The 24,382-nt window shown below is 35.9% G+C and overlaps 1 protein-coding gene across 8 annotated transcripts in view; it reads left to right on the top strand.

Annotated features, from left to right (window-relative positions):
* The window catches only part of PHF21A (PHD finger protein 21A), a 124,577-nt gene that overhangs the window by 26,065 nt on the left and 74,130 nt on the right, over positions 1-24,382 (top strand). For 4 of the 8 annotated variants that reach the window (XM_063159009.1, XM_063159003.1, XM_063159006.1 and 1 more), the window contains 4 exons: positions 4,805-4,845; positions 8,577-8,712; positions 12,909-12,941; positions 15,065-15,151. In XM_063159009.1, the coding sequence (XP_063015079.1) occupies positions 8,659-8,712; positions 12,909-12,941; positions 15,065-15,151 (174 nt within the window). In that variant the 5' untranslated portion in view covers positions 4,805-4,845; positions 8,577-8,658. The remainder of the gene's footprint in view (positions 1-4,804; positions 4,846-8,576; positions 8,713-12,908; positions 12,942-15,064; positions 15,152-24,382) is intronic. The other 4 variants (XM_063159010.1, XM_063159007.1, XM_063159011.1 and 1 more) reach the window with 1 other exon arrangement.

Here is a 24,382-nt window from a genome sequence, read left to right on the forward strand (position 1 = left end):
TTACTGATGGTAATTTTGTGAATGTTAGGTTAAATGGGGAGTCCTTGATACCAAGTCAGAAAGAATGTCTGCCAGGCTCACTAATGGTCATAGGTTAGAGAGTCTTCTCTGATTCAAGAGATAGGCTCAGACTGTGCAAAGATGCGGGGTTTATGCACAGGTAAAAAGTGTAGAGCAATATCTCTTGAATCTGCTCAAGTGACAGAGATGATTCTGAGATTTTAAAACATGTTTGTACTAATTTTCTACTAGGCCAAATGTAGCTTATAATTTTGTCAGAGAGTGTGATTTCATACTCCATCCCACCCCCAAGATGCCAGGAAAGTCTGCGTTCAGGAAGAATTACTAATGCCCAATGGAGCTGTAGTCACAGGACAAGAGCTAAGAGGGTAATTGTCAACTGTTTACATGTGTTTGGTGCCATGGCAAGTTTTGGTGAATATTTTAAGAATCAGCTTGTGAAGTAGTTTTATCTTTACACTAGAGATGGCCTTTTAAACTGTATTGAGTCTTCTAGCTAATTTTCTATGTGTTAAATATAGTACTGCTTCTGCAAAGACAAATGATGGTGTCGCACACTTCCATTTAAACTTAGCTTGATGGTTTTATAAAGAGTTTCAGGGACGGTGAAGCAATCTATCCCCAAGTGAAGTCAGCTTCAGGTGTCTTAAACTCCAAATTGCATTTGCTTCATGGCAAATCATAGCAGCTGAAGAACTTTTAGGTAGAACTGAAGTTTGTAGTTTGAATCCTTTAAGTTGTCTACATGCATAAGCAGAAAATCCAGGCTTCTTGACCAGTTTAGGTGGAGTTAATCTATCAGTATTGTGTGGGGCTAAGGAAGGAGGAGGAGAGAGCAGTTGTACAGATGGACAAACTGGAAGGCATGACTTGTACACTTCAGTGCAGTCTCAGTTATCTTGAGCAATCCTATTGGTCCCTTTACACCTGCCTGGCATGTGTTACTGGGGCTGACTGGGAATTCTCCCAGCTGCAGCACAACAGGAAGATCAGATTCTGTGCACTGGCACAAAGGAGGCTTCTTTTTGTCATGGAAGCAACAGCTCTAGCACTGCTAATGATGGTCATTGAAACATGAACCTTATAATAATGTAATATGAAATTGATTATATACCCTGTCTGGCCTGGGTTTGGTGTTCTTAAGACTGCAGAAATCCTGTCCTGTGAAGGAATATGAGTTGCCGACTTGAAAATCACAGTAAAGTATCTGCCATGACTTGTTTTCTTAGAAGATAGTGATAGAGTGCTCTCTAGATACAGGCTGTCTTTCAAATATGGGAGGGAGAGCTAGTGCTTTGAGTTCACATCTAAAAATGAAAGTTCAGAGAAAAAACCCTGAATCCCCCTGTGTGGTGTGTATTTTGTGCACACACACACAAAATTAATAATGCCTTACCCTCATATTGTGGAGCAATTCTCTGAAATGTGAAAAAATATCAGGTTCACAATTGCCTGTGCCCAGCATTTAGTCCTTTTTTTTTTTTTTTCTGTGTACTGAACAAGACCAAGATCCTTTTGGCAAAAAGTAAAAGATACATAATTAAATATTGTAACATGATATGGATGGATAGAGTTCCATGGTCTGACAGTAAACATTTGCTAGTTTCTAGAGTTAGAAAAAAAATATAAAGAAAAAATTGCTGAACATGACATGTAATTTTTTCCAGTTTTTCAAAGTGAGTCTCTGGTTACAGTAGCATAAACTTGATTGTTTAACTTGAAGGTAGCAATAAGTATATAATTGTTATAATCAGACATCTTAATATACAGATAATTAGCATTTAAACAGTCTTAAGCCTTCAGGTGCAGCATGCTTAAATGTTTTCACCACCATTTGTTTTTCTGATGTCCTCAGGTGCTACCAAGCCTTAAACATAGGAGTTTTGAAATCTTAGTTTTCATAATGGTCCCATGAAATGAGTAACTTTTCTAATCATAGATATATTTTGGGAAGAAGGTAGTGCTCTTAATTTGACTCCCAGACCTGGGGTTTAAAAACCCCCAAAATAATACAGAATATGCTGTAATAATTTGAGAGTTAACCTTGCAGGCTCCTACCCTGGACAATTTACAGCATGTTTCTAGAGCCTTCAAAAGGCTGCCTCAGTAAATTAGGCTGCTGAGATTTTGTGAAAAGTTTCTACTGAAGTTTTTGTTACAAATCCCTGTATAATGCTAAACTCTTCAGACTTCTCTAGTGATAGGAGTGATTGTCAGCTCTCTAATCTTAACTTTCTAATGTGTTTTGTAGTGAGCATGAGAGAGGCAGTGTAACTTTCTAGATGTACTTTTGCTGTGAAGAAGAAATAATCTCATTTCATCTACAGAGCAGACTTTATCCCTTTTTCATTAATACTGTTCTGTGTTGGTTCCCAGTATCCACAAGTACAGGGAGTTGTCAAGAACCAAATTTACAGATATTGTTGGTCGTATGCTGTTCTCTACTATAAAAATGCTAAGAACAGTTGAAAACTTATATCTGTTTAGGATGCTTGTGATTACCAATCTTGAGTATTTGTTCTTAATTTTTCTTTCTCAATTCTCTATTTAAGAAAACTTGCCTGTGTCAGGCACAAGTTTTTCTGTGGCTCTCAGTAGTGCACTGCTTATGAAGAAACCAATTTTTTTTTGTCTTAGGGCTTAGATGTTGAGTTTAAAAAGCCATGCAAATCAAAAGTTCAGAATTACGAGAAATTCAATTGATACTTCATTCTTTGTGCTTGTCCTCTCTACTAAATGAGGCAGGGATGTTAGTAAAAATAGTATACCTGCATGAGGGCAGAATTTTGTGTTGCCAGAGGTTTGACATTCAAAGGTTAGCTTGTTCTAAACACTAAAGAAAAAGCCTGCAGTGAATTATCTACAGAAGAGGATGCAAATGTATTTCCATTCCCTATATAGGTCCTCTCTAAGTGACTTCTCCAAGGCAACACGGTGGTTCACCTGGATAGTCACGATTAAACTCCTTGTGTTCTAAACTTTGTCCTTGGGAGCTCCTGGCTTCTGAGTCTGGGGCTGTAGCAAGACTAAATGCAATCTGAAGGTTTGTAACTGTGTAGTTTTTTTCTGCACAGTTCCATCTTGATGGAGCTAGGGTCCTGCTATGGAGGCGAGTCTCTACGTAGGGGGAAAATAGGAAGGAAGGAACAGTTGCTGTTATTTTTAAGTGACAGCTTTCTTGTCAGGTTGTGTGCACTTGTGTTACAAGTAAATTGATATTTTTCTTTTTTAAAGTAAAAATCATGCTTATTTTTTGTAAGACTGCGTTTGCAGGTGTGTAATACTGACTGTTTTGTTTACCTTTCCAAAAGCAGTAATCTACAGCAGTGAGATTTTTTAAAATTATTATTTTTTATTAATAAGCATGGACAGGTAGTTGTAGTTGCTTCATGAAGAGGGCACTTAGTACTTGCATGATGAAAGGGCTTCCTCTGTAGGTCTCTGGACCAATTAACTGATTGATAGTGGGAGGTGAAGGTGACAAGTAGGATTTTAATACTGAAAAGAAACTACAGTTTGAGAATAATACCTGTCTCTTCAGCACCCTCAAAAATGATAGTGTTTAAAACTCTGTAACATCCAGAGCAAATGTACTTTGAATACAACCTCAAAACAGTCCATACTTCCCAGCTCATAACCTGTCACGGTAGCAGCTGGATGTTATGGAAACTTACCTGAAATTGCTCTAAAATTAAACATCACTTGTAGTATTCTGTGGTTCAAAATGCACAATGAAATTTGAGAGTAGGAGACTGACAATACTGCCAGCAGTAGGCTTTCTGTTTTCTGTTCTCAGTGGTCATCAGCACCCAGTTCTGCTGGGTAGTAAATGGAAACCTTCCACTTGTGCTGGTCTTCAATGAGAGAGGGATGATCGTGACTTTCTACTGCTGTATCTTTTTATAAGGCTGGGGCTTAAACTTCAGCTCTGTGATGACTTATGTGTGGATAGAAACATCTGCAAAGATCTTGTTAGCTGTGAAGTTAAAGCTTCAAATATGCTAATATTATAGTATTTTACTAGAAAATCGGGAGTATTTTGGAGTCTTTTTTTAACATCAGGCAAAGTTTTTTGCTCAAACTCATTGAGCAAATGAGTTATCATTTATATTGTAACTATCTTTTTAGAGCTCTGACTCATGAGTTTTTTGTGATTCATGTGGTGATTTCAGAGGTATTACCTTGCTGTGCTACAGAATGTTCTACCCATGACCCAGGCAGTGTAACAGTCAGTGCATCTTCTTGGCCTCCACCTTTTGTGTCCCACCATATTGGCTCACTCTGCTGTTTGTTTCAGTCCCTAGCACTACTCTGGGATTTGAGCTCTGGTGTCATGGGTGGGTAACCTCATTGTATTTAGCTGTGGCAACTGAGAGGGCTTATGATATAGGTCTTAATAAATGTAATGGAGAGCAGGTCTCTCCACCATGGGAGGGGGACAGTGACCTTGTACAGAGCTAGAAAAATTTGTACCTCTAGTTGCTTCTCCCCCTAGTAATAGTAATAGTTTGTATTTTAATCTAGATTGAAATTGTAGGTCTCCTTAGTTTTCCCTGCCACTTTGAACAGATTTTCTTTCAAAGTGGTGTTTTATAGTTAGCTTCAGCATTTAAAAAAAAATTAAACTCCCCTGAAGAAAAAACAACCAAAAACCCCTTTCTAAAGTCCCAACCCTTCCCTCTCCAACTTTTCAAATATTTGAATTTTTTGTTTGTTTGTTTCAAACTCTAGTTAAAAATATTTGTAATTATCTTTTTTTTTTGTTGTTGTTTTTCTCTTGCAGGAGGGGGTAGAGAGCTGAAAGGGATAACTTACTCAAAACTGGTAAGTACTTCTTCCCAAGGCTAAAATGGCTTACCTAAGAATAGATGATATGAAGAGCTGGCATCCATTCTTGGAAAAGTTTGATGGTTACTGAAACCGAAATTCTATCTATTCTTATATTCAGGAATTAAGTCTTAGAAAGTAAATGTTGCTGATGGAAGCCCCAGTCTTATAAATAAAATCTCTGTAAGGCTGAGATTTGGCCCCAAGGGTCTGTAAGTATAATGGATATTTAAATTCATCTACTCAAAAATATTTTTTTTTTCTGTGTAATGTGAAAACCAAATTTATTTGAAGGGATTTTTGGCCCAGAAAGACTTCTCTCTAAAATTCTGAGTTATTCAGAGTCCCCCCATACACACAGAAGGCATTCATGGCTTTGTGTGTCCTACCTTTGTTTATATAAATATATATGCCTTGTCAGCTGTGTTTCTAGTGTAGCTTCCAAAATAGTCATGGTTGAAATAGTATTGTGATATTTTAAAGGTTCCCATATAGATTGTATTTTATTGAGATAACAGAACTGTGAATCACTTATGTGATTATTGTAGAGTTTAAGGTGTCATCCAGTCTTTGAATATTTAAATAGTCTATATGCAGTGCATTGGGGCCCTTACCTGAGTATGAAATTATAAGTCTTGAAGCAACCACTGGAGAAATAAGTGATTATTGGTAATAAATGAATGCAAGCAAGAAATTGAATGGAGGATTTCTGCCTCCAATAGTTGAAATCCTTCCAAAAATGCCTTATTTACCTCTTGCTCAGTGTTCTTTCTGGTTGAGACTTGGAAAAGTATGTCTGGATGTACAGGAGATGCATGTACTCCTGAATCCTGTGCCTTCCTTTTGGAAATCACCAGTTCTGTTATTGAGCAAGACATTTGCTTGTTTTCCTTTAAAAATAATGAGATTAAGAATTTTTTCAGACCAAGACATTAATGCAATTTCAGTCATCTACAAGCTTTTTATTTGAAATAATTCCACTACCATAAGAGTAAATTGGAATATGCATCATGTTCTATGATTATTTCAGAGATGGTTTTACACCTCTTTGAATGTGGTATTATAGATAGTTTATAATGCTACTGAACATAAATTTTTCAATCTTCCCTTTAAGTTCAGTCTAAAAGAAGAAAAGTACAAAAATACTGAAAGTTTTTGCCTCCTCTCAGAGGAAGTATAGGCAATATTTAACCAGATGCCCTGATAGATATTTATAGACGTTATTCTATGTAAATCGGAAAAAAGCAGTTTAGGTTTTGTTGGATGTAAGGAATGCGTGGGGGTTTTCTTGTTTTTATTTTTGGTTCTTTTTTGTTTTTTTTTTAACTGTATTGGTTGTGTAAAAGGTACTTTGGGGGAATTCTAGACAGGGATGACAGAATGCTTATTCCTGCTTGGGAAGGGAAGCTACAAGTGTGTGTTCTAGAAAGGAACAATAGTATATATTTAATATTCAGAATTTGGCAACTTGACCAAACTTTTAAATGAAATATATTTTTTCATGTTTATACCCCTATAAACATAGTTAGACTGAGCAGCTACTTCTTTTTCTGCAAGGCAGTGTCACTTTTTCCTTGAACCTCTTAAAAATTAATTTTGAAAAATCTTGCTAACTGTTCAAGGCATAGATGCAATTAGCTAGGATTAGTTTTTATGAACCATCAATACTGCAATTTCTATCTGTCAAATTAAGTTGCACATTAATAGAAGTTGCTCAATCTTTATATGTTCTTTTACAGAAATACTGTGTCATGTTTGCCATGAACGTATTTTGGACCTTACTGTTACATATATTTAAGTGATGGATATTTTTTACATTCTTTTGGATCTCTTTTACATTCAGTTGAGATAACTGTTTTGCTGTTCTGCACTCAAGTTTGAAGTTAGCATGTAGCTACAGAGCAATACAAACTATTCATCATGTGTGCCTTCTGAATTTTTGAAGAGACACTGAGAAAGAAACTGGCCATATCTGCCTGTCTTTACCCTGAAACTGAATTTCCAAGGGTCAAAAAGACTTTTACCCTCTGCAGTGGGTTCCAGTTTTCATTAACCAGTCTCCCACGTGGTTTTCTGAAGCATGGATTCTTTTGAAACTGCAGTGGTGGGAACTGAAAGCATGCTATAATTGTTCTTGTCAGTGAGTGGAAGTAATAATCCGTGATTCTGTTTTCTCATTACTGTTTGTGGTAATAGGACAGGGAACTATATGTAATTTCCATGTATCCCTTGATACAGATTACAATTTTATAGAGACTAGTGCTGCAAAGGCAGCTGTTTTCACTCATCTGTGTCACATGTGGGAGAGGCTCTTGCAGAAGGTCATTTCATGTGTTGGCTAGAAAGTTTGATCAGGCTTTTGTTATTTAAATAAGTAACTTTAGGCTAACAGCAGACAACTCTGACAAAGAGTTTAAATGTAATGCTTTTTAACTTCTCTTTATACACTACTGTTTTTGTAACATATTTTTGTTTGAAAAGATAAATGATAAATAAACAAAACAAAACACTCACCTTCAATCTTTTTTATGTTTTTTTTTCCCAGGAGTTCACAAATTTGTCCACTACTTCAGTTTACTGTAGTGAGACAGCATTAAAATAAAATTCTTTAACTTAGGGAATTACTCTCTTTTTACAGCCTGCATATCTAATCAAAGCTGTCAGGATCCTTTTGAAAACATTGTAGTCTCATTAGGATGGCCTCTGAATTGGCAACAACACCTGTGCAATGAATGTGAGCAATTTTCAAATAATAAAAATTAGGAACTATTTTAACACTGCAGCAATTCCTTAATTGTGGTGTCTGGATGGAAAAGTGACTGATAAAAATTGCTATATAATGTTTTCCAGTGACTTCCATGTGTTTGCATTTATAGATGTTTTTTTACAGGTTCCACTATTATTTGAGCATATGGGTATCTTAATACTGTTTCAGAAGCCGATTTTAACTTTTAACGTATTTCTGAAAAAAAAATTCTCTTGTCCAGCATTCAGGGCTTTTAGAAGTATGTTTGATAATGCTTTTCTATGTCAGAGATTGGGGGGGTTAATTTGTTTGTAGTACAAGTGAAGATGCTAAACTTTATACTTATGATCTACAAGTAGATTTCCAAGATTAAAAAGATTATAAAATTAATCTTTTTGAAATGTCTTGTGCTGCTTAATATCACTCCTCTGTTCCTTCAGAACAGATTCCAATTGAAATTACTAACTTGGCACAAACTTTAGGCAGTGAGTTATTAATATATTAATGTTGTTCTGTTAACATGCACACTGTCCCATCTAAAAACAGCTCTATAATATCACAGAAGTGTGTTCATGCAGTACATTAGTGTTTAACTATTTATTGTGGTTGTAGAATTCTATTCTCCAGAATAAGTTTTCATCTACACAGATTTTTAAAACATTCGCAGTAGTTAGATTTGCTAACTTAATGTGCCACTGCAATAGGATAGGAAATTGGTAGGAAATAGCTGCCTGCAAACTAAGATAAGGGATAAGTATGTCAACTTTGGGATATGTGGGAAGTAACAAATTTGGCTAAATGACTCCAAGGCAGGCATTTTGTAGAGCCTGCAGATTCTTGTGTTTGAAATACTGACTGTATTTAGGCTAGAAAGCTGCATTTGAATAGAGTTCTCTATTGAATTCCTGTTGTGTTATTATCTTCTTTTTCAAATGGACTCTTCTCCTTCACTAACCAAAACAAAATCTTTATTTTTCTATAGGACTGGTGTTAAAGAGGAAACCAGAAACTAAAGGCACTGGAATCAGCAAAGACACTTCTAGAGAAAGTGGAGAAGGTAGAGAATGGAGCTGCAGACTCTACAGGAGGCTCTAAAAGTGGAAATTCAGGTTCACCAGGTAATTAATGTACTTTCTTGCTTTAAAGCAATAGCAGCATTAGTACTGCTGACAGTATTACTACTAATGGGAGCATTAAGCAATAGCACTACAACTGTAGTAATAATTGTTTTATAAGCTTGAAACTGCTTCAGAATTTTATACCCTGCATTTTGACCTGACCACCTGTTGTTTTTTAGCAAATGTGAAAAATCTGCATATCAAACTGTGGGTGGTGATTTTTATTTTTTTTTAGTATTTTGTAGCAGTAATAAAAACGTTCTTAAAACAGTGTTCAGCTGCCTCTGTCTGGAAGGTTTTTCTGATGTTCTGAATCAGCTTCAGTATTCAGTTGGGAATGGAGGAATATGGTAGAGGAACTTTGAAGTGAAAGGTATATAGTGCTGCATAGTCATTTAATCTGGTGCTTCTCTTCTGGAATGTCTTCTAGTTCAGTAGCTTCTCAACTATATTTTTGATAACCAAAATGTTGTAGTGCTTGGGCTTTGTAAATTTTTACATGTTGGTTCTTTTTACTTTAAGCTGTTCAATACTGTATGTCAGTAGGATTGCAGTTTGCCATTGTTTTACAATGCCAATGTGGAATTATTACAAGTAATGATACTAAACCTAATGTAGTAAATATAGGAGGACATATGCATATTAATTCTTGGAAGAAAATTGTTACAGCCATAGACACAGACTAGCTGCAAACTTGAAATGTTAAATTTAACAATGAGACCTTTTCTAAACATAGTTCTCCAAGTATTTCTGATGCTCTGCAGATAGCTGAAACTTACAACTGTTACACAGTGGATAAAATAAGTATATGATAAGCTGATCAGTATAGTCCATCATGTGAAATTTGGAAAATGTTTCAAAATTGCTTGGTGACTTGTCTCAAATGTGATCTGGAGTCTTGTCCAGTACTTGCAGCAATGCTGCACATATTGCAAGGACTTGAATGGATGAATTGGTAAAATCAAGCTATGTCTGTTTAACAAAATACAACTTACAGTCAGGGAGCAAAACCTGAGAAAGCTAAGGGTGGATTTCCAGAACTATGGATGAGTATTTTGCTCTCCTCAGTAACTCCAAGGCCCTTGTAGTTGAAACTTCAATGACATTTTGTTGTGGAGGTAAGGAAGTTCAAAACTTATCCATGACATTTTGCTGCAGACATAGCAATGTTTAAGGCCAGTAAGTAATTTTTTCAATTAATAACTACTGTAAAGCCATCAAAATGTTAATTCTGCTCATGTTTGTATAATATTACTCCTTGTGTGCATCCTCATTCCCCTTTATGCCCAAGTAAACCAAAAATTTTAAGACTGTGAATTTTGAATAACCTTTACTATCTGTTCATAGTGACACTGATGAACAGAGTTGAAGACTGAGAAATGTCCAAAGAGACTTTAATAAGCAGTTTAAAGTTGGTGGGGTTTTTGACTTTCTTTGCTTTAACTTTTCCCAATTGCCATTAAAAGTGAGATTTGCACAAAAATTAGATTTGGTTTTAGTTTGTGAAACTAGAGAAGCCATGATATCAGAAGGTTGTCTTTTTTAATTCAAGATGCTGTATATTTCTATAATTAAGGCTAAGAAAAATCTGTATGTTTACAGTGGAAAACAACACTTGCAACAAAATGTTGGGTGCTTCAGTAAAGGTTTTGTGAACTATGCTTGCATGGTTATTGCTTGTCAGCATGCACACTGATAAACATTAAACTGGTTTTGTCACTAAAAAAAATCTTCAAGCAAAATGCTTGAACTTTCTCATATAGCTCTGAATTTTATAGCCTAAAGAGATATAATATGCTCCTACTTTTCACTCAGGATTTATGAAGAATTGTCTCTTGTCATCTTTTTCTTCTCTAGTATTTCTTTTTCTGAGGACTTTATAACAAAGCTTGCCAACACTCGCACAGTCGTGGTTTGCTGTCCTGTTGGAAGTGGTGGACAGGTGTCTGTGATGAGCATAAGGAATTCAGCTCAGCTCTGTAGCCAAACTCTCCTAACTTCTGATGCAGCATGTTGTCTGTGACTGCACACATGGCTGTACAAGTGATGCTCAGTATGACGTGGTTTTGTTTGTAGAATAGCTCCTTGGGTTTTGCCTCTTTTGTTTCACTTGCAGAACTCTGTGTGAAGCTTTCATAATGCTGCTTTGGCAAAGTACATCTAAAACTACCAGTAAGAACCCCAGAAAGGTGTTTAATTGTTCAGAAAAAGCTACTTTTTTGTCTGCTTTCTATGATCAGAGAATCCACCATGAATGACACCTGACCAGATCATATCTATATCAGTGTACAACTTGAATATTCTAATGTCTTCCATGTCAAAGCTATATTGCTTGTCCTGAGAAGAGATGCATCTAAGTCTAAGTAATTCATTCTGCTGCTGTGTTGACTTAATTAAGATAAATTTGAAGCAGTCTACTCTTCCTAGTTTTGATCACAAGAGGTGTTAAAGGACTTATATTTAGGTATTCTTACAGAAAGTTTGAGTTTCATGGATGATTCCTCAAGCTGATGTGTAGAAGGAACCTTAAGCATCCTTGTCCTTTTCTTATTTCATGGCAGAAAGATTAGTAGCTTTTAAAATACCTTAAATTTAGCTTATGTTTAACAGAAATATTTTTTTTCCTTAGGATTGCCTGACGTAGTACTGTGTGATCCAAAAATTTAGCAATATTTTATGAAGAGTTTACAGTACTGACTATATTGTCTTATGACTGCATCTGCAGGAGCACTTTATGTAAAAACTAACAGATTTGTTGCTTGTCAAGCTCCAATGTGGCAAGAAGCGCCGAGGAGAAATAAGCTAAGTCTGTTCCTGTGATGCTGATGGCAGTATGACGAAACAATAATATTCAGTGTAGATAAATGCCAAGTGATGCACTTTGGAGAAACAGGCCCAGTTTTACATCTGCAATAGCAGGCTGTGAACTGGCTGTTGGCACCATGGAAGGAGTTTTTGCAGTACAGAGTACCTGAGTGTTGCACGTAATTTTAACCTTTGTCTCCAGGTGATAGAGACAAACTAGAGAATTATGGAAGAGTGCCAACAGTGAACAAAGCAATGGAATGATTTGTGCATGAGGAGTTCTTCAATTTGAAGAGGTGAAGACTGATGGGGGAATATGTGGTGTGGAAAAAACGTAAGAAGGAGCTCCATAGAGGAGCAGCTATAGAATCATACAGTGTCTTAAGTTGGAAGGGATCTGTAAGGATCATCAAGTCCAGGTGCCAACTCCTCTTGACTCAAGTCAGCCCTGGTTTTCTGTAATCGTATTAGTCCTTCATGCTTGCATTGTAAGGAAACAGATTCAAAAGAAAAAGGAGGTCATCCTTTTACATAAGAGTCCTGTAATTTAACTTATGGTCACAGAATCTAGAATGGTTTCCTGGTTCAAAAAGTAATTAAAGCAGATCAGTGAAAGAAATGTGTGTTAGTAGCTACTAAACCTAAGACATAGTCTTTGAAAACATTAGAGAAATAAATGTCTACAAATTTACTAAAAAAGATATTGGGAGTTTTTGGTTTACATTGTATCTTCTTTCTGGGCTCTGGTTTTCTTTGGTAACTTTTTCCTTGCTTAGCAATCGGCAGCATTCTCCTGCAGCTGCCTGAAGGAAGAGAGAGAGGAAGAACAGTGAATGGTAACAATCTGTCTGTTTTCCTTTGGATGTGGAGAGCATCTCTTCTACAATGATCTCAATCTCCTCTGAGGGAGAAAAGTGGCAAAGATACTTCTGAACATGGGCCTTCCATCTGGTACCAGCCAAGTTAACACACAGGAAGAGCTTTAGTACTTGAAACATTCTGCCCTTGAATATACAAACAGCTTTTGTGCCTGCAGCAGTTATCTGTGGTTTGTGTTTCTTGTGACTGCAAGCAAAGAGGCCAGCAATTCTAGAGGAGACACAGCTATTAGATTATCTTATCCAGCTGGCTTAAATTGTCTTTAAAAAGCATCCCTTGTTTAAGAGCTGTTTAGGAGGAGCAAAAGTGATTGCTTAATACAGTACTTTTACTGTATTAATAAGAATGGGTTTGGAAATGTTATAATACTGGACTCCAGGCTTTGCTATTGAAATGCTGTAAACAAAATATTTTGCTTTTACAAAGGTTCTTAAAAACTACTGAATTTTAAATTGTTCAAAGTATTAGTAATGAAAGTCTTCATTGTATTGTCACATTTTTTTTCTTTCTAGAAATTGGTTGCCCAAATGAAGCAAGATCCACAGGTAACTACTTATTTTTATATTGGATCATTTCCATTAAAATTCAGGAAATGACAGTGCGTGAAACTTGATGATTTTAGATATTTCTAGATTACCTTCTTCCTTGCTAACACAGTGTTTAGAAGAAAATTTATTTATAAGTTTTTGAACAACAACTGTTGGATTGTTTAAAACAAAACCAAAATTCTTGCTATTATGGAGCTTTTTACCTTATACACATTCTTATTCTTAATAGTTTAAATCAAGTGACTTTTCTGGGCTATGGTGCAGTTCAGATGAGCAGTAAATTTCTGATTCTATTTGAAGCTGCTCTCTTATAAAAGCTGCCATTATTTGCAATAACCTTTTTCATTTTTGAGTATCAGAATGTTCACAGTACAAGAAGAGAGAGGATATTCTGTCCAAGAAATTTTGTCCAAACAATATAGCTTAAGGTTGTGTTCAGATTGTTCAGATTACAGGGTGTCTTACCAGCCCTGTAGTGTCCATAGAACAGACACTTGGTCTTGGGAAGTTTCAGAGTTTCTGAAGTTGGATAACTGGACTCCCTGCATAGACAGCAGAAGTCATCCCTTTCTCAAAGACTGTGTAAGGTCCCTGGGTTTTCTTGTACAGCAGTTAAATACTCCTGGATGCTGGATGAGGAGTGCTCTGGAGCTCTCAAACCAGTCTGAAATATTGAGTAGAGGGATAAAGGCCGCTCACTTGAGGCTTGAGACCTCCCATCCCCATACAATAGTAAATTTTCTGTATGTACATTTTCTGTATGTCCTGTAATTTTCTGAATGTACATTTTTTTCCAAGCTCAGTGAAGTGAGAAGACAGCTTTTAATAGCACTCAGGTGGTTAAACCTCTGACAGGGAGGGTTAAGCAGGGTGTATTGGAAAATCTGGTTTTTTGAATGTTGTTATTCTGATGAGGTTTGGGTAAGATCTGCTCAAATTCACTGGTCCGGTCTTCTAACAATTTGTCTGCAGAGCTCAGTTCATACTTGCTTTCAGTTCATACTTGCTGAAAGTGAGGTGATGCTGCAAGAAGCCATGTAGAGTTCCTAGAGTCAGGAAAAGTAAATCTGGTCCCTGTTTCCAATGTTTTTAATGCATTTTTATCCCAGATTATTAAGTAGAATCTAGAACTAGGGAGGATGACTGGTCAATATCTGGTTTTGCTGGAATCAGAGACTGTCTGCCAGCTAAGATCAAAATACATTTCAAAATTAGAGGAATATAAAAATAGGGGATATGCATGAAGTTCCTGTGATGATGTTAGTCTTGTGTTTTAATATTCCTGCTTAGCAGACTAAACCTGCATAATCTAGTATGAAAACTTTACAACGTAATTGAGAACAAAAAAGTGAGAATGTACAAAAATTAAGGAAAACCTGATTCCCTGTCACATTTCTGCAGAGCTTCACAGGTTTTCAACCAAGGACAGACGTTTCTTAAATTTTTTATTTCAGTAGAAAAGAAAAAGTCCTGGTAAAAATTGTTCTCTGTCTGCATCTTTCTAGTGCTGCTTGTGGCTTTAAAATCTGAAACTTTGAAAAGTGCTAGTGTAAGCAAAATGCTAATATGAGTAATGTGTTCAGACAAATGTAATTCTCTTTAGCACAGTCTAAGGCATAAGCATACATGGAAATAAGGACTTAAATATGTTTGCATTCAATTAATATATGTGTCAATTCAGATTTAGTACATATGTTTATATTCTACATAGTTGAGTGTAAATGTCTTTGCATAAATCGCATAGGTGAGAATGTTTTAGATAACATATCATAGCGTACTGTTGTATACAGTATGATACTGTTGTATACATATTAACAAACATTTATTGTTTAATTTGTAAACTTGATGAAATGTATAAATGTGCTTTATAATGTGATAAGCACTAATGGATGTTTTAATGCAATCTTCTCTCCAAACTGGTGAGTGAGTGCTAGAAAGGTCCTCTGATTATTGTTGCACTCAGCGATTTAAATAAGGCTTTGTTGAGCCGTTTGAATTTTATTGGCTGTACATCCAGAGGTGCTGTATTTGTAGTACACTATGCAAGAACAAAACAAACAAAAAAAAACCCACCTTCCTACTACTACTCTTTGTTAACAAACGGAATATCTTTCTCACAGATATTTTTTCTTTCTAATCAGAACGCCGATTTGAAGAAACAACTTCATGAACTTCAAGCCAAAATAACAGCTCTGAGTGAGAAACAGGTAGGGAAACAGAGATGTATTTTTAACACTGTGTTCTAAAGATGTTTCTTTTCCCAGATTCCAAGAGAGCTGCTAAATCTTAAAGTGCAAAAATAAGCGTGGGCAACCAGACATTTTAGATTTTTATTTGATTTCTCAACAAAGGATAGAATGAGTTATTGTGAGTCTGTCAAACAAGAAACTAGTTTAATCAGTGGAAGTTATAGCAATTTTTCTTGTGTTGAAACTAACATTTTATATTAAGGGAGATGGAAAAATGCATTAATTTTGTCACTTTCTTTATAATTATCTTGAAACTTCTTCTAAACTCAACCATTCTGGTTTAGGCAAGTCTTTAGATTTTGACTTAGTAAGTCCGCACTGTGTATATGGGTGAGTATGCTGGAATTTTTCTTAATGTCAAGACCAGCTAAATGTACGTCAGTTATGGGTACTTAATAGACAATTTGAAAATTAGTTGGATGCTTTTACCATGATAAATTACACCACAATTGTCTTATGCTTGCCATTTGGTAGAATTCTGTTTGACGGCTCTAAAGTATGAGTAATAATTACAACTGAATGCTTAATAGAAAGATTGTTGAACATGAACATGGGCCTTGTGAATAACAAGAAGAAAAAGATGTAATATTGAGATATCTACAGAATTTGTTCTCACTTTTTTTTAAAACATGAAAGAGCAACACATGCACAAACCCCTCATACATCACATCATCCCATTCCAAGTAAACTGACTTGAGCAGTCCCTTAATTATGTTGCTTAATATGTCAATAATGGAACCAAATTAGATAAATAGATTAGCCCTTTGAAGAGGGAAAAATGTTAGAGCATTGGTAAAGTGCATGAGTGTCACAACTAGATACCTCCATTTGTCTGCTACTAGCTGCATGTGTTCTGAGTATTACTATCCCTACAAAAATAGCCAGGCAGTGATTTACTTTTATCTAGAGATTTTGTTTACTGAAAAAATATAGTATGTTTTAATAGAGGAACAGTGAATCTGGGACGAAACATATAAGGAATATAAGGACAATGATTTTTTAATGAGAATAGTAGTTCAACAAAAACTGAAGTTTTGCTGATGTGATAGCATGTCTCTCTTGAAGATGATTTATTCTCTAAAACCAGCATGAGCCTCTGCATGTGGCTATGTCTCACAGCAAGCTGTTTCAGTATTCTCTGGTAAGCTCTGGATGCCCATGGTAATTTCAAAATGAGCTTGTCTTGATGCCATGAAGCAAACTGTATTGACTACCCACTCACGTGATGAGCACGGACAGGCAGTGAGACACTGAGTGGAATGTAAGAAAGCATCCTACCATAACTTTTAAACTTGTATTTATAACTCTGTCAAGTTAAGCTGCAGAATGATCTATACTAACATGTGTTTTAAATTACCCATCCTTAGAAATTGAGCTATATTTTTTATATTTAACTCAAAGTGCTAAAGTATACTTGTTCATGGGGTGAACATGGATTAAGTTTCCAAAAGACGTTGAAAAATAAGTTTGAGTTTTCTTCTACCACACCGTGAATACAGTCTGTATGAAGTCACAGTAGTTTCCTTCTTTGTATTTTTGTGGGTTTGATTATCAGACCAACAGAGAACTTCTCCATGATTGTTGAAATTTAAATATTTTGTTATTTCTACTACTGAACTGCAGAGCTGCCAGTGTTCCAGATGATAATGTTATTAAAGTAGTATGCCTGCTTAAATGCAATGGTCATGGTAAATATAAATTCTGGGAAAAGAATCACAACTTCCCTGTGCAGAGAAGTGCTCACTCCATCTTTATTTGCAGGAATTTGTTGTATAGAAATCTGTGGCTTAGCAAATCAGCAACTTAGAGACTACAACAAAGCCCTTCTTCTGTTTTTCGTTTCACTTCTTTTAGGGAAAAATCATTATTATTAATTGCTTTATGGGTAGAATATTAATCAGCAATTTAATTTTCACACAGCATGGAGAAATATGCAGTTTTGCACAGTAAATATAATGGTTTCCATTGTGCAGTGCTTGTGTTAAGAAGGGGTGCAACATGTGTAATCTGTACTCTTGTTTAGAGCCAAGTAGTCAATGAGTAAACTCTGAGGGCCCAACTCCACTGTGGACAATTATAGGATGCATAATGGTCACTGTTCAATAAGCTTTTAATGAAGTTTGAGAAACTGAAGTTCCAGCCTGTGTGGTGTCCCTACCTGGAGACATGGAGCTGAGATGCTGGTGTTAGAGAGGCAGAATAATGAAATATTTTTGGCTTGTGGAATGTTATGCCACCCTAATGCGCGCTTTTTCTTTGCTCTCTTATTTAATGAAGTTGGATGAAGAACCAAGAACCAAGTCAGTGGTAGGTTTAGCTAAAAGCTTTCAGTTGCTTTAGGACTTCCCTCTGTTTGTGAAGCATTGTGGAACAGTGCCGACACTTGCTGCCAGTCGCTGCAGTGATTCACAGTGGCTTAGGTGTCTTGCTGTGAATTAATAATGACAGTTCTGTTCAGAAGTTTGTGAAATTGAGGAAATCCAGTGAATTACGAAAAGAAAGCAAGTAGGCTGTGCAGTGTGTAGGCTTAAAGCTGAAAAAAATTCCAAGCTGATGCAGGGTTGAACTGTTACAGCATAAGGTATGTCATATATTCATATGTTTTTTTGAAAATGTCAGAGGTGAAAATAAAGGCTTTGTTTTGTTATACCTGAGAGACGATGGAGCAATGTATGCTGAGTGTGTTAACACCTGAAAGGAAAACTGCAAAAAGAGAAAAAACTTACTTGAAGATAGCTTGCATTTAAAGGGCTGTGAGCTTCAATCCTTCAGACTAGTAGATTTCCCTCTGCTAGTCTCTTTGTATTATTTTCACAGAGTTGTAAACTGTGCTTACTTTTCTAATCTGTGGGCAATAAGTGAAATTCAGTTTAATAGATTTGCTCCTCAGCTATATATGTGAGAGCTGCAGTCTGGAAACTGAGTGCATTGGTTTTTTAAATGGTTTCCTCTTTCTTTCTCTGACCCCCCTCTTCAGCAAACAGAAATCAAGAGTAAGTTTTTTCAGAGCAGTTGTAATTGCCAAATCTCAGGCTGGGTTGTAAATGTGAATTAATTCTGTTGTTTTGGAGCACCATTTTTTTCTATGTTTGCACATCTTTGGAAGAAATTCATGGTCAAAGTCAACCATTTTCCTTTACTTTTTATTCTACAATACTATGTTCTCTTGGCATTCTGATTTGTAGAATTTTACCCACAATTACTTCACACTACTCAGCTTTTGTCTGGGTTAAATATACTCTTTACAATACAAAAACTTAAAGAATGTATTTTTAAAAATTTTCTGTGAGGAAGTTTTTAGTATACTTTTTTTTTTTTTTCTGGGAAGATGGGGTGGAAATTGTTACCAGTGACGCTGGTGAAAGGCTGAGGTAGAGCAGGGCTAGCATAAAGGAGGAAGGGATGTAATCTTGAACCTTTTCTTCTGCCTCATTTCCTCCATAGTTAATTTAAAAATAAAGAATATGCACTTACAGATATATCATGATTGAGTATGTATCATAATAGTAGTACTTAATTTTGAAGACAAGGAAGAGGTCATGTGGGCAGTAAAAAGATGTAGGCTTTTTTAGCAATATTGTGTCAGATATAGAGGAATTTCTAAATGTGTCCTTATCATAATCTCCTGGAAAAGTTAGAGCAATATTCTGTCATAAATGTGAAACAAAGCTTACAAAAAGTCTTTTGACTCTATGATAAAAGGGTGATGGTGGTAAGCATGTACAAAAGAAATCATGTCTCTTTCGCTTATATTTGAAAATAAAATGCAAATGTCTCTTCCTGTAGTTGCTGTGAAATTCATTGACTCTCTAAGAAAAGTGTTGTGGAAACTAGACTTGTATTCCAATGTATTTCCTCTTGATGCTGAAATAATAAAGTGAATCCCTTTGTTATTTTGATTTCTGTATATATGCAAGAAAAAGTAATCAAAATAGTTATCAGCATATATATGGTATATGGAGATACTCGTGGTTTTATTTTTTCACAGGGGAAAAACTTTTACATACTTTATTGTGAAGAGCAGTTGAAACTGTGGAATATAATTAGAAAAAATGCATACCATAAAAGCAAGTTTAATATTATGTATAGGCAAATCTAGGAAATTTTCCCTGTATTTAAATCTTACAGCAAATGGAGATGGATGAGGTTATTTTAAGTCCTGTATGTTCAGGGTGAGACTCCTTTTAACCTTGCCACGAAATAGCAAGTAATGAGAAAGGGTATTTGGGATAGATATAAAAAATGACAGAGTAATTTATCCATGGTTTTGTATAGTTGAATAAATGTAAACATGTGGTTTAGATTGACAAAGGAAGCTTGTTATTTAAGTTTCCAAAAACTGTCAGGAATAGCTTTTAAGCATTACTGTTGCTATATTTATTACAGGTACCATAACTTAGTAATGAAAAGATTGGTAGTGTGCATAAATTCATCCTATGAGACTGTTCTTCTTGAACAGTTGTCAATCATAGTAAAGGAGAATTTTTATGGAGGCTTTTTGAGCACATTATCAGAAAATTGTTCCCAAAACATGTTCCATCATGTTCTGTAAAGAGAAGCAGTAGTGTTTGGTGAGAGGAATGTAAGCTCAAGAAAGCTGGAGAGCAGGAGGGACACTGGGTACAGTTAACAGGTAGGAAAGAGCACCTCATGCTTGTGCATTAGAAGGTAGGTAAGGTATGCCTGTGTGTTGTAGATATAGCAGATGAACACCATCACAACTTAGGACTAAAAACCTGGAAATGAATTTAAAAAGTCACTACTTCTGCCAGTTTTTTCTGGAGTTTCTGATACTTCTTTTCTCCACGATTGAGCGAGGGCATATTTAAATGGCAGTCAGTAATGGATCAGGTCTGCAAATATGCCATATGAGCATTTAATTACTAATAGCTTGAGGCAGGTGATGCCTAATTTCAGTTCCAGTTGTTTATCTGGAACTGTACATATAACTGTACTAAACACTGATCTTTTTTAAGTAAATGGCATGAATGATAAAGATATGCTAATTTGCATGTAACTACAAGAATGCATTTATGCCAACTGTTTATAAAGCAGTTGTAGAATACATGAAAAAAAACCTGTTTGTATAATCCTTCTTAGACTGTTTGAAGGAGTCAGTCATTTTTTCCTGTCAGAAAAATACTGGTCTATCTGGACATAAGGAGAAGTAAGTTAACTGCCTCAGTGAATTGTCAGATCCTTTTGAACCCACTGATAGGTGTGAACAGCACCTGTTTAGAAGTGAATATTCAAAAAATCTGCATAAGCTTACTATTTTAATCTTTGATATTTATTTAATTTGCATCCAAATATTGTGTGAAAATGTGAATATAATGACTTCTCATTAAGTTATCATCTTCCATATTCTCAAGATATACTGGCTGAAGCAAATTTTGACTGTTGCACAGATGATTGTAGATAGGCGGAGTGGATGCATCTCTCCCTGCTGCCTCTTTTGCCCCAAATTCTCTTGCAAAACTGATGTTATAATCATTTGTATATGACTGAAATATTGCTAAGCTGTCTCAGACCTTTTATAAAGCTTAAATGATGATTAAACCCATACTGGCATGTAAACTTTGATTTCCCATTCTTCTCTTAATGCAACTCCACCTAGACTTCTCACCCTTGGTTTGTGAACTTAATGTTTGCCTATCTAATATACAATTAACATTGGAATAACTCAATTTAGGAAATGTAAGTGGCCGTTTCGTGATGTCATTTAAAAAAAGAAAAACTCTCCACACATCCCCCCTGCTACTCTTCCCTCAGCACTGACTTTCTGGCTCAACTTTTAATTTTTGAGTTCATGCTGTATTTAAACCAGATTTGGAGGCAGCTGGAGAACTTTTTTAATTGAACCTAGTTGGATACATCTTTCATCTTCATATAAGCCAGGGCATAACTCCAAAATAGCCTGCTCTGCTTGAAAATCAACATTGTAGATAGAAAATGGGCAATTAAACTACAGTATTTCCTTGAAAATCCCCTACTGATGGAGAGAGTTGGTTATTAGATGTTCCTGCATGTTTCGACTTGCCGGATAACCTCACACATCAGTAGTTATTTCAAGGCCTACTATTCCCTTTTTCCTTTTATACTTGAAGGGAAGACAAGTGAAGCATTAGATGATGATGACTGGGATTTAGGCTGTTTTGTATAGCACCCTTAAATGCCTCTTAGTTGGATGCTGGGAAAAGGGATTAAATCTACTAATGAATTTTTATAAGTTAGAACAGATTAAAGTAGTTCATTCTGTTATGTTCTGCATGCCTCGGTGGAACAGCCTCACAGCCACAGAAACAATATTTTGATTTATTGCCAGTTAGAAAAGGAATCAAATCCAGAGATATGCTTTTCAGAGCCTTGTGTATGGATCTTTAGTTGCTATCAGAATTGTTTGGTCCCCAGCTTTTCTGACGTGTGTTGAATTATGGAAAGGAGAAGAGAGAAAGACAGTGTGTCCTATGTTTAGAATACAGGCAAAAGCTTGTCTCTGATGTTTGTTCTCTTCTGCCTGTACTGATTTGAAAAGAAGCTGCTTCCTGAAATGTGGGGTATTTTGTGCTATGAGTTACTGACTGTAGTATAGGCATGGCTAAAATACTTTTATTACCAAATATGATCTTATTGGTTGGTGCTACACCAAGAGCCAGACTGACTCAGGTAAACAGTGTTAGGTGGTTTTCCCTCATATGGGTCATGTGTTACACCCTCATAAGGTATTGAGGAACCACTCAGTTCAACTCTTGCTGCGTAAGTTCAAAAAAGACTGAGATGGATGTGATAATATTGCATTGCTTCTATAATGCTAGTTTTGAATTATTTTCTGTTAATTGTACTGGCTTTTACAGGTGGACTAAGGATCCTTTGTAGTGGACAGATAAAGAGGAAATGCACTTTTCTGGAAGTGATTTAGAGGGATGACATATTAGGGAAGCGCAAGTGGGCCAAATGAATGTACCCTTTATAAAAATTTTTTTTTGGATTTCACTTTTCTAACTAAATGTTGACTGTCTTTATTACTCTCACTATGGATTTTTTTTCCTCATTTTGTTGTGGAGACTGTGATAGTCTTGAAGGGCTTAAAAGGTGAACATCCCTAAAATATTGAAAGGTAAGTATGCTCTTCACAGAGTTTCATGAAGTCTCTGTGCTTTCTTTTCTATATTGACACTGTTGGAGGCAGAGAATGCAGTCTTCATCCTTAGAAAATCTTGATGTTCACTGAAGTGATAATCTGGTTCAGGTTTCATTTTCTGTTTGTGGAATTAAGAGTGTTTTATTTTCTTCAAATATGGGCCAAGTCAATGTGAATTCACCTATTTCTAGTCATTATACAGAGTAACTTTCTTTCAGTATTCCATTCACTTCTGAGTTAACTTTTCAAATACCTGTTCTGACCTTCAGAAACTGCAGAAATTGTATAGTTCCTTGGGAGCAACTTTCCCCCTGCTGTTAGATTGCAAGTTAGCAGAGACATCTGACATAGTGTCAGGGAAGATAAGTGGTGGCCAGAAGAAATGTAAGTTTTTGTGGTGTGGTTTTGTTTTTGTTTTAATTAGGTCCATTATTCCTTGAACTTCTTTTTAGCTCCTTCTTTGTCCTAAGTTTGTCAAAACTGGTAGTGAAGTGCAAGGGGTCTTCTTCGACTTTACTCACTAGTAGTAATGTAACAGGTTAATTAGGCTATGGTGACTGCAGAATTCAATGGAAATTTTGAAGAAATTAAGTCCAAATGTGGGGATCACTAGAGTGGTGGAGACACCACCAGGAGGCAAATCAGACAAGGGAACTTAATTTTTGCTGTTCTGTGTTGGCTTTGTGAAGGCAACTCTCACTCTACTGACTATAAAAAACAACTGGGAAGATTAGGCTTCGGTTCATTACTTTTTTCCCCTACAGAGTTTATCTGATTTGTTCTATGAAAAAGAATTCTTGTTCTATTCTGTCTCTTTTTAATTTAAGTGACTTCTTACAGTAGACTTTTAAAAACTAGCAGGGAGAAAGCCCTCAAGTTCCAATGAGCATATCTTCTTTGTCCTGTGAACTTACTCCAAAGTTAGGTGAGGAAAGTTAGAAACAGTTAAGAAGTTATAATTACTTCTTTTTTTTCCCCCTGCCTTTTCTTTCTCAAAGTTTCCTCAGTAAAATGTTGGCAATGTGTCAATAGTAAATGACCATTGGTGTGTTAAAGTGTTGAACCCAGACTGCCCTGTGTAGCAAGGAGAAATGAGCTGGCTTTTTCCTTACTCAATGAGAAAAACCTCAGTGACTGTTTGTACTGTTTGTAGAAGGCAGAACGTGTTTATCTTATTTTTGCTTTGAAAACAAAAAAAATTACATTGGAAGTATAATACGTGATGTGAATTTTTGAGATATATGCTTTAGAGCTGCCTGATGTTCTGCAGAACAGCGAGTGGCTACCCTTTTATTTTAGACTTCTGAAAATTTGAATACTTGGCAGTATTTAAGCCTGTGGAGTCTTGCTCCATATCCATTCACTCTCTTTATTAATTGCTTCATTTTCAGTCTAGTATGGCAGTTTTTCAGAGCAGCGGTTGGTTCTTTAGAGCTGTGGCCAGCCCAGAGTGCTGTGGAAGTGCACAACTGTCAGCAGCTTTCTAGCATCAAAAGCTCCACACACACCTTTGGGCTAGTAATAAATGCTTCAGCAATCAACTTGGACAAAATTAGGTTCTTGGGTTCTCCAACTCATTCTAAATTTTGTCATATATCTCAAGAAACAGACGTATTCCATTCTCCAAGTAAATAATTTGGGGAAAGCAGCATCCCAGTACATTAAGCTCTTAACATTTGTCTGCTGGGCAATTTAAATTGTGTGGCCTAAAGGTACTGTTCTCTGTTTGAAACTTAGTTTATTAATAACTTTGTATATTAATGTCCTTTAAATATTCACTTAGACATGACTATCACAAAATAGATTTGGACTCAGAACTGACAAGAGACTTAGTAATTTCTCTCAAATTACTTTAAAATGCATTCAAGTAGTTGCATAGCTTTGTTTTTTCTGACAATTTCAAGAATCAAAAATGAAATTTCTGCAAAGGTCTTCATTTTTGAGCAAAATGCAATTTAGTTAAACGAGAAATGCAGATACTACAAATTCAGTTTTGATCTGTTAATGGAAAGATCTTTGGGAGAGGGCTTTTAGTTAAGAAATCTGGG

Source organism: Melospiza melodia, chromosome 6, assembly GCF_035770615.1.
Source record: "Melospiza melodia melodia isolate bMelMel2 chromosome 6, bMelMel2.pri, whole genome shotgun sequence".
Classification (NCBI taxonomy): Eukaryota; Metazoa; Chordata; class Aves; order Passeriformes; family Passerellidae; genus Melospiza; species Melospiza melodia.